The following is an 18,021-nucleotide window of genomic DNA, read 5'->3' as shown; positions in this document are numbered from 1 at the left end:
ATATTATTACAGTAATAGCCTAACATCTTTGCATTTAATCAGATTCCCGCTTTACATCATTTCCAGCTGAATACACTAAGAAAGACGCGTTATGGAAGTTAAATGCATCGTGAATGCTCCTTTCATGTTGTCCTTACCACGGTTTCATTTTCTCATAGCTGTCTGTATGTAAATGCGAAGTCACTTTTAGTATATCTTTCACTTTTAAAATCATGTAATGCATACGCAGTCATTCACAGCTACAAATTCCAAAGGTGTCGAAATGTGGCTTGAAATGATCCGACACTTCTCAAACCTGCGGCTGTACGGAGAGCTGCGCTTTATCAGCTGAAGTAATATTCGGCTCTGGTGAATACATGAATACATTTTCGCAGAGTAAATTTACAGCTCGGCATTCAGAAATCAGTCCTCATCTGTGCTGTAACCACTTATGAAAAACGGCCTCTGCCTCGTCCATCTATCCTTCCCCACCCTCTCGCCTCTAGTAGCAGGCCATCAGTTCCAGACCCACTGCTGGGAGCCAAGAGACCCGACATTTACTTCTCATCGCTCAGCTATAAGCAGCGGAGCTGAGAACAAACTTTCTCGCTCTCCCCGGTCCATTAGCAATCCAGATTAAAGCCGGCTATAAACTGTCGGTCACGTTTCATAAGGTACTCCAGCGCTCTGATGAAATTAACACTGTTAACAGTTCTATTTATGGGTTTGTGTTTGGAGAACTATAGGTTTCACAATGTGATAACTATAACCCCCAAACCTCCTATCACGTTACATCGTTGTGCTTGTTGAATTGGCCGCTTGCCAGATCGATCAAATCCTGTGCGAAAATTGTGCAGTTAAGGGTGCTTTCACTGTCAATTACTGGGATTTTGCCAGACTCCGTCGGTTTGCATTTGAAATAAACATTTTTGACAAAGCGCTCTGTGTTCCCACTGATTGTACTAGAAAAACATTTCTGTCCCAGCATTCTCTCTCTCTCTCTCTCTCTCTCTGTTTTCTTCTCGTTCCAAGTTCGTGAAAATGGCTCAGATTTAATTGTTGTTATGGGGGAGTCATTCTCCCAAAGGAATCACTGGAGAGCATGTCCAAAGAGCCGTCACATGATTAGAAACAATAGGCCCACATGGATCATGCCAATAATTAGTGACTGTTTCCATTGTGATTCAGCTACAGGGAGGACAACTCATCAGAACACTATAATTTATCCCTTTCTCCTTTCAAATCCTGTTTACTCTCCCTAATCACACAAGACGTGGTTGTCGTAGCTAAAATAAATGTAATTTGTATTAATTCACAAGAGCACTGCTTACCAATCTCTGTACTTTTCTTCGATGTGCTTTTAGGTCGATATTTCTGGTTTAGTATTTGTATTTGCATATATGTACAAATTTACATTTATTTTCAATGCATTTGGGAGATGCTTACATTGCATTCAGGTTATGCAGTTTATCGGTTCATGCTCTCTTGACTTTGGTGTTGCTGATACCATGTTGTATTGTTTGAGCTCCAGGTACAATTTCAAAGTCTCAGAAAGCAAATGGACACTTAAACCCCACTTAAAAATGTAGGAATGTCAATAAATGAAAATAAGATAGCAAAATATCAAGTGACATTTATTTTGAAGAAACACACCCATTCCTAAATGCACACGTGTAAGCTTAAGGGGAACCGACTTTTTACATTCTTTTTGTTTTTTACGTAATTCTTTTTTTATTTATTTTTTTACGTACATCTTTTTACGAATTTTTACCCAAAAAATATATCGTTTGTTTGCATATTCCACTTGTTTTGATATTATTATAGTATTTACTGTTAGTATTTATTCATTTTTATTTTAGTTTAAGTTATAGACATTTTGTTATGTGCTTTTGTCATTTGTATTATATATATATATATATATATATATATACAGTATATGTATATAATATAATATTGTCTGTGTATATATAGAGAGAGAGTACACAGAGTACACCCCTCACATTTTTGTAAATATTTTATTATATCTTTTCATGGTACAACACTGAAGAAATTACACTTTGCTACAATGTAAAGTAGTGAGTGTACAGCTTGTATGTATACATATTAAGTGTGGCTTAAGTTTCCAGATACTTTTTCATATACTATTCATAGTCATGTTATGTATTTGATCAAAATAGTGGTTAAAATCGCCACCAAATTGGCTTTTAATAGCATTTCTATAGTTGTGGGTCATTGCAGTACATGCCGTCCACCACTAGAAGACACCTATGAGTCTGTAGTCTATATGGATCTGCATGCCTACAGTATGTGCCGGAGCCAATGAAAACATACCACATCAGAAACAAGGGCCAGTTTTATTTTCACTTGGATTTTCAGTATCCTATTTAGACGAGCTTCTCAAGTGACTATATGAACCATAAACAGAAGTCACTACAAGCACTGCCAACTCCTTGAACCACAAACTTCTAGCTTGGCTTCTGTGTGAGTGTAGACTACCACAGATTTCCCAAACAACCTCAAACCTCAGGCACTCTGTTGCCAAGCAACTGGGAAAAAGCACCACCGTTAATAGTGTTATGGCCCGGAGAAATGCTGTTTAAGTTCAACATCATAAATAGACATGCTACGTGTTTTTCACCATTTTAAAAGTGGATGGAGCGAGCAGCCAGAGCTCTTCAGATCGTGCAGTGTTAGTGTAAGTTCAACAGGAGGTGCTGTGCTGCTCTATTATGAGAAATATCTCGCATAATCTGAATTAAATGCATCAGTGTTCAGAGTGTGAAGCTCCATGGATGAATCAGGGAAATATGAAAGCATACTTTTTCATTGTATCTGAAAGACCATACAAAAGCTCTTTAAGTGCTGTGCAACATTTGCAACCTATACAATCACTTCAGTTCATATCAATTAATTATTAACACAGTTTGCAGTCACAAAAACAGTATTTGCATTATATTATTATATAATATGCAAGAATTGAAAAAAGTCTATGCACATGATTAGTTCAACTCTCGGCATGGCAGCAAACCTGAATAATAAATATCCTAATCCATAGTACAACATAGTACATGGATGAACAGGTTCATTTTAGTGCTACCATAATTTCATAAATTTTAAATCTTGATTTAAAAATATATGTACACTACGATTTTTCCATGTTGCTTACTCTTTTATGATCACCAAAGCTGTATTTATTGGATAAAAAATACTCCAAGTAACCAGTAATATTGTGAAATATTATTACAATTGAAAATAACTTTCTATTTTAATATATTTTAAAATGTAATTTATTCCTGTGAATTTTTAGCACTCACCAGTCTTTCAGAAATCAGTATAATATGCTGATTTGCTGCTCAATAAATATTTTTTTATTATTATCGATGTAAAATTATTAAACTGTGACAGTTTTTAGGATTCTTTGATGAATAGAAACAATTTTTGTAATGATGTAAAAGTCTTTTGTATCAATTTAATGTATCCATGCTAAATAAAAGTATTTATACTGTATATTTTAGAAAATCTTACTGACCCCAAACTTTTGAATGGGATTATATATTGTGTGAAAAATGTGATGTGCATGATGTACATAAGTGAAAATGACAATGGCAAAGTTATAAAGAGTGAAGGAGATGGGGAGAAAGTATTTGACTGTTAAAACACCATCTAATATACTGGAATACGTGTGATTCATGTTGCTTAAAATGTATTTCGATTAACACGTATCCTAATACTACATACAGTATGCATAATGGTCATCCTTACACACCTTCACCTTATGAGATGTAAGATCTACACTTCCAAAAATGCATGCCCCAGATTTTGTGCTGCCCTGCTCCTAATATGGTATGGGTATGGAGTTCAGCACGCCTTCGAAGTCTCCCCCTCTCTCTCTCTGTATGGAATGTGCTACTCTAATTTTTTTCACAGAGATAGAGTATTTGGATTAGTTGAAAAATGGGATTGGAAATGCCAGAGATGTTTTGAAATTCCTGATATATAAGAGTGTCAGGGAGAGAAGGGGTGAAATGAAATTACATGTTGGACAAAAGGTAATTCTGAAACATAGTTAAATGTGTCAAGTTCAACCATTACTCACCTTAATAACTGCTGCTATATCCTTTTTTTATTGTAAGGCTCAGGAAGGCATACGATGTCACCGCTCTTTACAGACGCAGTATAATATAAAATACACACATTTGCTTCCCTTTTCAAAATGGAAGGTGTATAGGCGTAAAATCAGATATTTTGGTGATATTTCATCCCTAACTTGTTTTGTGAGGTTTCAATCAAAAAGCGATTCTAAGAAAGGTGAGTACGAATCAGTAGTGGGTGAGGTAAACAGATGAAGAGAGATGCATGATGGGGACAGAATATAGATGCTGGAAATGATACTGTTTAGAGGCACAGGCAGAGATTGATGTGCCTGAATGGCAGTAATGTCACAGGGAAGATACTGGAGGGCACACAGCTGCCATGTGTAAATAAAAGCTTGGACTATCCTAACACATACCACTAGAGATCTGCTCTGTGGCGGAGCTTCAGTAGAGGCTGCAGATGTCGTGTGTCAGCGGGCACAGAAACACAGAAAAGATATATATAGTGATTTAAGTTTATTTATTTATTTGGAAAGGGACCATGTGCCATATTTAACATAAAAGTTTCCATTTAATGCACTGTGCCAGATTTAGCCTATATATGGTTCATTTTCATCCGCAGTCCCTTGGCAGGTCACCATTAACAAACCTTCTCACAATAATAAAATAACAACAAAAAGCATGCATGATACATGAACATTGTACACAAACAAAAAAAAATCTCTCTCTCTTTGACAAGATATGAGTGTATATTATAAAAGCAATTACATAACAACCACTATCTGTGCTTAAAAGGTGAGTATTTGTTGTTTTAAGTTTGGTTTTAAAAAGACCAATAGATGGACACCTCTTAATATCATCTGGCGGAGTATTCCGGTGGGTAGTAGCTTTCACAGTAAAAGCTTGACAGTCCAAAAGCAGAATGATGAAAGGGAAAAAAATAAGAACATATAGAATAAAAAATAAATGAATAAATAAATATTTACAGAAACTAGGAGTGGCAATACATTTAAATAATTGAAATGAAAGTAAATCAATTATTTTATTCCAAAAACTGAATGTTCTTTATGGTTTCCACTTTTTATGACCAGGTGTAGAAATCACACTTTTAAAATCCCCTCATATATCCAGGTTTTCCTGTGGAAACCTTTATAAGTTGGAACTTGGGGGACAAAAAAAAAGTGAGTAAAAAATAATTTCTCATGCTATGTCCTGTTCTTGTGTGTTTTCAGATCCCTACGTCAAGATCCACCTGATGCAGAACGGCAAGCGGCTGAAGAAAAAGAAGACGACAATCAAAAAGAACACCCTTAACCCTTATTACAATGAGTCTTTCAGTTTCGAAGTGCCATTCGAACAAATCCAGGTAATGAAATTTGTCTTTGTTGCTTGTACTGAAACTGAGCTCTCACATGGCAACGGCTAATCCGACGCAAATTCCCAATTTAATCGTTGTCGAAAACTAATTGTACGAACCCTGTGTCGAAAACACAGCCGAAAAGAAACTTGTGAAATGAGATAAGGCTCGGCATGAGGCTTTTAAAAAAAATGTAGTTGCTAATTAGTTGGAGAATAAAATGGGTTCGATGCTTGCTAGTGCAACAAGAGTAAAATTGCTTCAAATTGATTCAGCATTTCACAGTTTAGATGATACATTTTATGCTTTGAGCTGCTTTGAATTCAAAGTGTGTCTGGGGGTCTGTTAACCAGAGAGGCCATCCTCCCTCCCCATTCTCACCAAGCAGCAGACGTTTCTAAAAGCTGCTACCGCGAACTAACAGTTCCTCGCTCATTGTACATCCCTCAATATTTCATTATATGGCAAATTAGCTCTGGCTCCGAGAACAATGGTCCTAGGCCTGTTCCTACCGGTCAGTGAAATCCAAGCAGAGAGGTGGATCGAAGGATAATCAGGGCTCTGAGGACGCTAATTCATATCGGCTGCTCGCATTTTGTGCACAGGCGGATCAGGCTCCAAGTAAGAAAGCTAAGAGCGAGCCATTGACCCCGAACTCACACCGTTCAGTTGTGTGCTCGCAGTCAATTTACCGAGTTGTCCGGACCTCTCTGGTAGCACCCGCTGGCCTTTCTTTGGTATCTGCCGCCATGCTCTTCAAAGACTCACTCTGCTGCAGAGTAACAGGCCCTTGAATAGACTGTCACACTGAGATAATTGTGGTGGAATTCAATGGCATCAACTATTGCATCACTATGTGTATTTTCAGTCATTGTTAAATAATGTTATTCAAGCCCAGCAACAATAATGCTATTTTTTTTAAAGAAATTAACACTTTTACTCTGCAGGGATGCATTAAATTGATCAAAAGTGAGAGTAAAAACTTTAAGAATGTTACAAAAGATTCCCATTTCAAATACATTTTTTTCTTTTGAATTGTCTATTCATCAAAGAAGTGAAAAAAGTTGAAATTTTCACGCAAATATTAAGCAGCACAACCGTTTCCAACATCACAGGAATAAATAATATGTACTGCATGTGCTTGTTTAGTGCTCTGCCAGGCATATTTAAATAAACTCCTTGCCACCCTTTCTTTTGAAATGAATTTTATTCAAAGATATTTTTGTGTGCATTTTCATTTGATCAGAAGAAGTAATAATTCATCAAGTGATGGAGGAACTATAACCTGGCATATGCTCAAACAAAGTGAAAGTCTTGCGTTATAGTCTATAATTGTGTCTCTAATTTCTGTTACAGAAAGTTCAAGTTGTTATAACTGTTCTGGACTATGACAAGATTGGCAAGAACGATGCCATCGGCAAAGTGTTTGTGGGCTTGAACAGCTCAGGCACCGAGCTCCGTCACTGGTCAGATATGCTGGCCAACCCGAGGAGACCCATCGCGCAGTGGCACGTGCTCAAGCCGGAGGAGGAAGTGGATGCCCAGCTGGCAGCTCAGAAAAAATAGAGCAGCCCAAGCCCCGCCCCCTTCCCCACAACCCCACCCGTGTAGTGCTCTTTACCCAGTGCGTGTAGATACCTCAGTGATATAAGGATCCATGCACCCTCACTTCTAATTTCGTGTCTAAGAAAACCGCCTTCTCGGACCACCCCCTTGAGATGTTGTGTTGTTACGTCAGTTTCGACCCCCTCCCTTCCTTCCTTCCTTCCGTCGATAAACTTTTCTCTGTCCTTTATTGTTTCACCTCCATCCACGACCTTAAAGTCCCCGACCAAATGCCCCCTTCTTTTAAGCAATATGATCTGTATAGATAGCGCATGACTGGAGGAATTTATTATACCACAGGTGTATATATCAGTATGCAGATGAAAATGATTTCTAGTTTATGTGTTTGTATGTTGTTACCCGTTTCCTAATCTGTGTATACCTTGATGTTTTTAATAAGATGTTCTATTTTAAATTATGTAAATGCAGACATAGAAGAGCCAATATTATAAATAACGGGATTTAAGAATTTTACCTTATTGCATTCCACTAAAATATACGATATATCTCTATATAAATATTTACGAGCTAACGAATTCCAACCTGCAAGACGCTAGTGGAGGTACACTCACTTCGTAAAGGACGGTTTGCGCTTCATGTTTACTTCAAAAAAAAAAAAAAAAGCATACAGATGTACACGTTAAAGACACACAGAACACCAAGGCCATTAACTAATATGGTTTCATGGTATAAATGTAATATGCTGCTGGCAATTATACAAGCACATGATTGCGTAAGAACTTTTTGTACTAATTTATCAAACTGAGGACCTGTACGCTTTGCTTAAACCTATATAACGGAAGGAATTCTTCTTACTTGACGAAAACCAATCAGCCTTTTCTTTTGATTTCTAATACGGTGATGCTGTTAACTTTTAGTAGAGCGGGTCCCCTGTTTGCTTCTTTCTTGTTTTCGGATTCTTAGATTCCTGGATCTGATTTGGCACCTTCACGAAAACTGGAAATTAACAATTAATGGGACAGTCTCAAGCTGTAGCCATTGTTTCCTTGAAGCTTGATTTTGTGAATCACTTGCTTTCTTGTCGTTGGACTCGTTTCGTTGACGAATTTGTGGTTCAGCCTCAAAAAAATGAAACCAAGAGTTTTGACTCTAGCTTTAAGACAACTATTTTTTAGATTAAGTCAGCGTCTGAATATTTTTGGTAAACTGCATGATTTTTTTTACGATCTTTGCTAAAGGCCGGGTTACGGGGGGGATTTATTTACACCGGGGCGTCTGTTTCAAGAGACTCCCTTGCCTTCAATCAAAAGGTAATCAAACTTTGAGGGACGGCAACTTTCAAAGCGGTCGGTCCCGACCAGTCGATGAGGAGGAGAGGCGAGCTTTTAAACACTGCCATTGTTTTTGGGGAGGTACGAGGCGTACCTGACTCCTCCCTCCACGCACACTCCGCTCGGATAGTGGTCGTAGCTTCGGTTCATCGGGGAACAATGTATTTTGGCCGCAATGGTGCCCTAAACAGCAGTTTTTGCTTTATGTTGCCTTCTGACAGTGACAATAGAGTTAGCCATGCTTAACTGCCAATCCCTTCCCCTGTGGCTACTGTTTTGCACTGTACCGTCTCTGAACGGACTCACGGTCAGCTCGCACGGTCCGTTCATTTAAAAGCGGACCGGCCGCAGGCATGAGCATTAGCGAATCTTAACAATAACCGTAAAAGTTAATGGTCTGTACAGGTGATAACATTACATTCTAATGTCCTTTACTACGGGTCTAACAAGAGGACGAGTAGACGTTTAGTCCATTAAAACCATGAGTTATCTTGGAGGAACCTCTCACGTACACTAGATGCTAGCTTCAGGAGGAGTTTCTAAGTGTTTGCAATGTTATTGTGTAGGTGATAGCACTATTACTTAAAAATAAAAGGAGGAAAAAAAAGCTGTTTGTCATTCCATAGGAGTCTCTAGTAGGGACTGAGTTGTGTATCACTGTGACTGCGGTGTGTGCTTAGCGTTGTAGTTTTCAGTAGGTAGCGGCCATCTTGTACTATAGTGATGTTGTGCTACCATCCCCCTATCACACGACGAGAGCACGAAAGAGGGCGCGCCAGCGAGAAGGCGAGAAATTGCCAGTTTCTAATAACCGTTGCCGTCCGAGCGCGCAAGCAGGTCAATTCACACAGCATTTTGTTGAGCACTGTGCAATACTTGTATGTTCATTCCCTTAGTCTTTAAAGGGGCGGTATCACTTGATAGGGGTTCAAAAAAGACAAAAAACACAACCCTATTCAGTGGGGCGACGCATCCATCGACCGTAGTCTGGTTAGGTCACAGCACACGTGTGTAGTTTGGAGCTCAACATCTGTAAACTTGTTAAGGATTCCTCCGTTTTTCCTGTTGAGTTTTCCTGCACACAGATTTAACCATCCAAACATTTGGGTAAACGTATATAGGATGTACCCCCAAATATGAGATTATCTATCTATCTATCTATCTATCTGTCTCTATATATATATAAATAAATATATATATAGGCTATATATAAATCCCTTCCCTTTCAGAATAGGTGTATATATTTTTATATTTGTCCTGATATCATTTCCTCATTATTGAGATCACCTGGATATAAGAGAATTGTATCAATCTTGTTATCTGTTGTACTATTAATATGATTGGCTGTACCATTCTGTTATCGCTGTTATGATTACACTCATGACTATTACCTGGTTATTGTTCCTTTAGTGCCCTATTGAAGACCATTTTATATTTATTATGGAACTCAGAATGTACAGTATGGACTGTGTGTTTTGTTTCTACTTTTTATCGTGGGACCAAGTATAGTTGGCACTTTCATTTCAATGTTGCAATAAATATTGATTCATGTGTTTTATTCATAGCCGAATATGATTTCTAACCCTGTCGGAGAGATCGAACCTATAGAGAAGATCTCCAGAACGTGTAATTGCAACTATAAGTAGGCCTACAATTATTCCTCGATTACTCCTACGTTAACTGATGTACTCTCATTATCTACGATATCTTAATACAAGAGGCTTGTTTATAAAACAAGGATAAAATGCCGTTTTTAGAGTCACGAATTGAATACAGTACTACACTCGCTTCGTATGGCAAAAGGGTGTTATCGCACTATCGGGTGTCTGCACGTTAGGTGCAGAGCCGGACGTACGGTAGAAGACAGCATTGCTCGTTGCACCTCAGAGGTTTGTAAAGTAGTCTGAATAAGCCATTTCTAGTCCTGCAAAGCAACGCTATCTTTTACTAAAGCCTACCAAAGCACGCAAACAGCTCCGACGACTTGAAAAAGAAAAACAAACAAAGCCCTATCGCTTAGCGTACGACGTACAGTACAGCACATGCATACAACCCTCTGATACTCTGCTACAACGAAAAGCCACCTTTCAAGAAAAAGCTGTGTAAAGAATTAGAATCTGATGCTGTAGGGAGATCCTAGTTGCCTTTGTGTATATCAACTGCCTGCTTGAGTATTTTTGTGCGTGGAAATTTTCTCTGTAATCTTGTAGAACTGTTCGGGGTGTTTTTTCCTGCCATACTGCTCGCCCCAGCGGCGAGCCGACAGTTATATTGCTGTGTATACCTTCATTTTTGATGAGGTGTTTTACAATTTCGTTTCATTTTGTGTAGTGATTCACTCTGTGGAGTTTCTGACTGTTGTTATATAACTTCATATACACAAATGTTCAATAAAACTGTTTTATTTCCTGTTGATACAGAACTTTCTCAGGAGCTCTTTTTTTTTGTAAATGACATTCATTTGAATCTTCAAACTGCAACTGATGAAATGAATGTACTCATTGTTTCCACCAAAATAGTATCATTTTGTTGTTCTTTGTAAAATAAAATGTAGTAGAACAGACAAATAAATGTAATGAAGCAAAACAATCTAGTTCCACAAAGAGCCCATGCATGTGTAATAATGAGTGATCGGGGTTCCCAGTCATGGAAATTATATTGACCTTTTTCCAATTATATTGAATGTTCAGCTCTAAAATATTGACTAAATCAACTAGAAATTGCTGTAGAAAGTGTGACAAATGTATTATTTAAAAAAAAAAAATCCTCATCCAGCAATCGTGAATGTCATTGAAAAGCACTTGCCAAAACTGTGTTTGCCATAGTCATTGTAGGTGTTTTATGTTGTTGTTTATTTAAAGAAATGCCGCAGTATTGTCTGCAGCTGAGAAATAATAAATGATGTTAAATTTGACAGTAGAGGCTGGAGGTTATCCCGTCGATAAATGCCCCATGACCTTCTCGGTGAGGTCAACTTTTGGAGCCCTAGTGGTCAGATATGGAAAAGGAGATTTGGTTTCTGCGCACATTATACATTATATATCGTCACCTTCCTAAAGTCATTTTTTGCATAAGTCATCTTCTCATGATGCTGGCCACCTCTGGTAAAATCGCCCACATCCTCAGTTGAACAGATCATGCATTTCTACCCCTGTAGTAGAATGGCCTATGTCAAGAGTGTCTACTAAGTCAAAAGACAATGAGACTTAGGCAATTTTACAAGCTTTTCAAGATGGTAGTTGCGTCAAGAAGAACGAAAATCTACTCGGCCTCTGAAGTTAGGTCCAGTTTTTTGTGTTTTCTGAGAAACCTGAAAAAATTACTTGGGCAATTATTTTAGGAAGGTGACGATATTCTCCATAAATAGTAAGACTAGTAGTAGCATTCTCTCTGGATTTAACACAAACGCCAGTAGGCGATATATGGATTCTAGATTCTAACACTGATTCTAACCACTATTGAAATGTCTGAACCTTGAGGGTCAAGTGTGAAATATCAAAAGGTAAAACAACATTTCTGTCTTTAGTTCAATATCATCTTCCATTTCAGGCTTACTGAGTGCGAAGCCCACAGAGATATCCTCTGAGCGGATTGGGGCTTGGGAGTGAGCGCACGGAAGCGCTGATAATGAAATATGGGCTCCTTGAAGAACAAGATAAGAGCGGGGGGTCTCGGGGCTATCAGCGCCACGCGATCAAATGCATTTCGGTATACATGACTTTGACCATCTCGCACCATTACGTACACATTACTCAGCTGCCGGCCGCTTCATCTGTGAGTAGATCTTCAAGGTCTGCTTAAGAGCAATGAATACGAGATGAGACCGGTGTCTGTGCGCCTTCTCACAGTCAAACTCAAGCATGAGTGCAGAATTTAGTCATGATCTGAGGTTACAAATCCTTCCGGTGAAAAACCTCATGTTACTTTCCTGAATCTGTTGCTTAGCTGTGAAGTGTTGAGTAAACATAATTTGGTTTATGCAATTGCTACAATAGTGTGTCAAGGTTATTATCAGGTCCTTAAAACAATAATGAAGTGGCATGACAAGAACATCTGGTTGTGACTCCATAAAAACAAAAAAAGCATTTCCCGTTCATTTCAGATGCAGTTGTTTTTGTTTTTACCTGTGTTCAAAACAGCCCACAACGTGAAATAATATTCAATGTGATTCTCACCCAGGGGACCGGGGCCTCAAGGCTTAGAATGGTTTAAAATAAAGAGAAAACAAGCATTAAGTTAAGCTAAAATCATGAGATTTCTTATTTTAATTGACCCCCTAACAACTAAATCTTATAACTCTGTTAGATCCACATGTCAGAATTGTCAAAAACCGACCACGGACACCAGATCTTGTGAAAAGATAGACTATCCGTTTAGTCTGGTGCCCAAAACCAGTAAAACCTGTTAACAGTCTTGTCTGGTGGTACCCCAAAACTCTATTAACAGTCTTCTATCAGCCTGAGAATTTGACTGAGAAAGCCAGAGAAGAGCAGAAGAAGGAGATGAAGTGATGATGATAAAACTTGCAAATCCAACAAGTGTTTACAGAGGGGAAAACAATGGAAAATGGTATAATTACACCATATAAAAACAAAGAAAAGAAAATTCAACAAAGTAAAATAAAACACACACACACACAAAGAGAGAGAGAGAGAGAGAAAGAGAGCGAGCGCTATTGAGAATCCTTAGATCCTTCAAGTGCATATGTATTTTTACATTTTATGAATAGGAGCCTAATACATTTTTTGAGTATGGTTATGCCAAGCTCTAAAATATTTTATCATGTAGAAATTGTAGTCGAGCCTGTCGAGGGCGCTGCTCGCTAATTGCAGCTTCAACTCATCTTGATGCCTCTTCCTCTACTCATTACGTGCCACGCCCTAATTATTGAGAACGACCGCGAGAGTGTCTGTCATCATCGTGTCATCAGCTTCAAAGTAAGACACAAAATAACATATAAAGTCCCAAATGCATAAACTTACACAAACTGCGACTGGCTGCTTTTCATCTCTTTTAATACAGGTGAACTGAGAAAGCGCGCGCAGGTTAATACGTCACACGTATCTGCGCGTATATTTGCAAGTTCAAAATTGCACTGTAAATGTGCTAAGATTGTGCGCGTCTACACTCAAAACCCTCCTCGAGCCCATGTCTACTGTGCCATCCCGTTTTTGAACATAAAGTCTGTGTGTGCGCCTTGATGTGAAATGAGGCCGTAGTGCGAGGTGTGATCAGTCAGATGTGGCTTGGTAAACTTTAGTGAAGTAAAGTCAGTTAGCCTAAGAAATGGTTCATAAATAAATATGTCCTCCTCATCATAGTAAAAGGTCTTTTTTAGATGTTCCTTTCAAGAAATTGCAGCATACAGTAGCCAGATATACGTATATTCGGGGGGTTATTTAGACTAAAAATAGTTTATTAAGTGTTGAATATTAACATAATGTGAGGGCTTCCGTTGTTAAATGGCTTTTTATTTTATTTTTTATTAATCATTGGTAATAACATTGGACACTCCAATGATACAGTGATGACTGCAATGATATATTTAAGAAATCTGGTTAAATTGTCAATAAGTTTAATTTATGTTCAACCCAGTTGCCAAGTTCTGGACACTTTTAAACTGATGCTGTGGATTGATATGTTTGTAATTTAGTTATTTTTCCAGAGGACTGAGGGTTTGAAATATGGAGCACACTGATTGTTTGAGACTTGACTAACCAACTAACAGTCAGTCTGTGAGGATGAGTGGTGTGAGGGCCAAATATCCTCACTGATATAGTAAAATATAATGATAACCAACTTCTAAAGACATGTTATGTGTAGTTAAAAATGCTCATAAATTGGCCAAATAATGTTTATATTTTAATGTAATGATAATGATAATGATGTGCATGTTTCTTGTCAGGCTAAGACAAAGAAAACATTATTAACCTGAAATGTGAAATGTCCTCACTAATTTAGTCTGTGAAACATGTGTGTGTGTGGCTGGGGAAATGATGGTCATGGACATGATGTGTGTAAATATGACTACAGACGATAGCAATCTGGTTGATAAGTGTGTTGTTACGCATCACAGTTTCCAGTCCTTCAGTTCCCGAAAGCAAACAACAAACAGTGTTAAACTGCTAATATACATTTATGGTGGGATACAGTACTACTGAAAAATCTTCAGAATCTTCTGAATCGTTCAAATATTTGATACTGCAGTGTAAACCTAGCGTTGTTGAAGGGTTAGTTCACCCAAAAATGAAAATTCCGTCAGTAATTACTCACCCTCATGTTGTTCCAACCCTGTAACTTTTCGTTCAGATTTTTGTTCATCTTCGGAACACAAATTAAGATATTTTTGATGAAATCTGAGAGCTGGCTCACTCCTCCATAGGCTGCAAGGTAATTGCATCTGCCGGCCCAGAAAAGTTAGTAAAGACATAGTGACTATAGTGGCTTAACCTTGAGTTTATCAAGTGACAAGAATACTTTTTGTGTGCAAAAAAAAAAAACGACTTTATTCGGTGTGGGCCTCTGACGTGAGTTCATGAGAGCGCCACGACCCATGCGTGAGAACTGAGAAGATGACACTCATGATCATTTGATGGGAAATTGTGAAAGGTAAGCCATTCATTTTGCGGCATTGGTAAGGCACTTTAACGTTTTCTCGTTGGTTTCTCACGATTCGAACATCAAGGAAATGCACACTTTAGAACCATTTTAAACACTACATCGAGACCCATCCGCGTCATCTTCTCAGTTCTCGCGCATGCGTCGTGGTGCTCTCGTGAACTCAATCAGAGGCCCACACAAAAGAAGATGAATAGTTGAAATAAGTCGTTATTTTGGGGGGGTCAACGTGAGGGTGAGTAATTACTGACAGATTTTTCATTTTTGGGTGAACTATCCCTTTAAAGCTTAAATGAAAAGTTTGCTAGACCTGAATAGTGTTCATAAACGGCTGTTGAGGCAGCATTTTAGAGGCATGGACCTGGAAACAGTATTTATGGCAAAGATGATATGTGTTTCACAACAAAGCGGATAGGGAAATGTGACTGCTGCTCTATAGGATGCTGACCATGACCCATGACTGATGGTCACCCCTTTCCAAATCAGTGGCAGTAGGAACTTCATCTTATAACAATTTATAGCTGCATGCGTGGAGAAAAAGCCTTCATAAAAATAGTGTAATTAGAAAATGTAAACTTGGTGGAGTAGCTGTGCCACCACATTTATGTAAGGGTCCATCATATACAGCTGTCTGCGATTGTGAGAAAAGTGACTTTATTATTCACAAGCAACATTTTTACAGCAATTTTATCCATGTCTAAAAATACATACAGAATCATACATATTGTGCATGTAGTGTATAAAACCATGAACATTTATTAAATGTAGCTGTGGGGTAAAATGTGCCAGTGATGCGAAATTGATTGAAAATATTAGTGATTATTAAAATTTATATTAAACCATTTTGAAGTGACTCTTTCTGCAGGTTACATATAACCAAATGTACAGTGTATGTTGTTACTTACATTTATATAATGGGCCTACTAAATATTGAGAGCAAATCTGTGGCATAGGGCTGGTTTTGACCGCAGAACCAGAATCCCACCTGTCTCGACGGTGTTCTCGTCCAGCTCCCAGTTTCCCATGAGATTTTGTTCTGTAGGTCTTAATTCTGAAGATATTTTTAGGTCTGTATGGCATAACTAGGATTTGAGCAACCAGGGTGGAGTGTGAATTCAGAACTGTACTGTCAAACATGAAGCATCTTAAGAGTCCTCAGAAGGGTGAGATGTCAGGTTTGCTCAGTAGCCGGTGTTGCTCTGACGAGTCAGTTTGTGGCTTTTGTAAATTCACTGCTGTTTGTCTCTCTAGCGTCTCATGTTGCTTGCGTGTTCAAATCCTACACAAATACATACGAATTGTTCCTTTTGTGAATGGCAGTTCTCTGTCAGCAGGTGTGTAGCAGGAGCGGGACCTGATTTGGTTCTATTTAAGTCATTTCACAACGGCAACAGGTTTTATTTGTCAGGTTTTATTGGATCAGTCTTTACATCTGTTGGCGTCTGTTGTCGTTGGTCGGCGGCGGCTCTCTTTTGCCGGGTTGTGGAATGTCTGAGATGTGACTTACTGTAATCTGGTGATTGTCGCCGTCTGTCGGGGCCGTGGGAATTGGCCTCTTGAATGACTTGCAACTTCCAGTGAACACAGCCTTTTCTTCCGCGGCTTCAATTAAAGTACTCCTTTTATGCTATTTTAAAGGTTCCTAATTTTGTTTTGGAGGTCTCCGACAACAGGTTTACATGCATCAAAGGTCAAAATACACTTTCATTTTCTCATAATATACATTACACATCACCACATTTCTCAAAGACTCGAAAACAACTCGTCCGAAGATTCAGTAAATTTGAGAGGAAACACCCATTATCATAACTGAACTTCAGCTCCGGAGGCTTCCTAAAGCTCAGCGATTGTACACACTGTAAAGACAGTAATGATGGCGTCGATTTTACCATATCAATCCGAGCGCGAGTCCGATGATGAAACACTGGAAGAACTAGTTATTCAACCCGAACCTCCATCACAAGGACGGCTTGACGACGTTTCTCAGTGATACGCTACTCAGTTTTATCGTACATTATGAGATGTTGCAGCTGTAATTCCTCACCATCAACATTAACAAGTGTGACTTCTGTATGTACACCAACAAACCGATGTGAATTATTGCGGTGCACATGTGGGAAATATATCTGTATACAACTGTATCATTAACTGTATCAACTAACGTGAATGACTGATGTAATATTGAAATAGTAAAACAAGTCTTGGTCCATCCTTTATCAATACTCACAGTAGTAAGAATGCATTAAATTTATCTGCATTAATGGACACAATTGTAGGTGTATTAGTGGGCCACAGCTAATTAGCATAACTTTTTCAGTAAAACAGTAATAATGTGAGTTAGCCGGAGACCTACACAATATAAAACACAAAACTATGTATTTTGAACACCCAGTAGATACATCATTAATACATCAATTAAAAGTACAGTACAGGTCAAAAGTTTGGAAACATTACTATTTTTAATGTTTTTGAAAGAAGTTTCTTCTGCTCATCAAGCCTGCATTTATTTGATCAAAAATACAGGAAAAAAAAAAGTAATATTGTGATATATTATTATTACAATTTAAAATAATTGGTTTTCAATTTATTATACTTTAAATTATCATTTATTTCTGTGATGCAAAGCTGAATTTTCAAGGATCATTACTCCAGTCTATCACATGATCCTTTAGAAATCATTCTAATATGATGATTCATTATCAAAGTTGGAAACAGTTCTGCTGCTTAATATTTTTTCATAACCTGTGATAATTTTTTAGGATACTTTGATGAATAAAAAGTAAAAAAAAAAAAAAAAAAAAAAAAAAGAAGCAATTTTAAAAAAAAATAGAAATCTTTTGTAACAACAATATACACTACTGGTCAGTAATTTGGGGTCAGTCATTTTTTTCTTTCTTTTTTTGAAATAAATCAATTTTATTCATCAAGAATGTGTTAAATTGATAAAAAAGTGATAGTAAAGAAGATTTATATTATTAGAAAATATTTTTTTATTTTGAATAAATGCAGTTCTTTTTAACCTTTTTTTTTCGTCAAATATATTAGGCAGCAGAACTGTTTCCAACACTCATAATAA

General features: G+C 37.8%; 1 protein-coding gene across 5 annotated transcripts in view; it reads left to right on the top strand.

The window, feature by feature from the left end:
- The window catches only part of syt1a (synaptotagmin Ia), a 195,585-nt gene extending 187,168 nt beyond the window's left edge, over nucleotides 1-8,417 (top strand). For all 5 annotated transcript variants that reach the window (XM_079868465.1, XM_079868468.1, XM_079868467.1 and 2 more), the window contains 2 exons: nucleotides 5,306-5,439; nucleotides 6,787-8,417. In XM_079868465.1, the coding sequence (XP_079724591.1) occupies nucleotides 5,306-5,439; nucleotides 6,787-6,996 (344 nt within the window). In that variant the 3' untranslated portion in view covers nucleotides 6,997-8,417. The remainder of the gene's footprint in view (nucleotides 1-5,305; nucleotides 5,440-6,786) is intronic.
- Nucleotides 8,418-18,021: the final 9,604 nt, after the last annotated feature.

Source organism: Squalius cephalus (assembly GCF_949319135.1).
Source record: "Squalius cephalus genome assembly, chromosome: 4".
In the NCBI taxonomy this organism is placed as follows: Eukaryota; Metazoa; Chordata; class Actinopteri; order Cypriniformes; family Leuciscidae; genus Squalius; species Squalius cephalus.
Note: the sequence above shows the minus strand (reverse complement) of the source record. Positions and strands in the feature narration are given on the sequence as shown.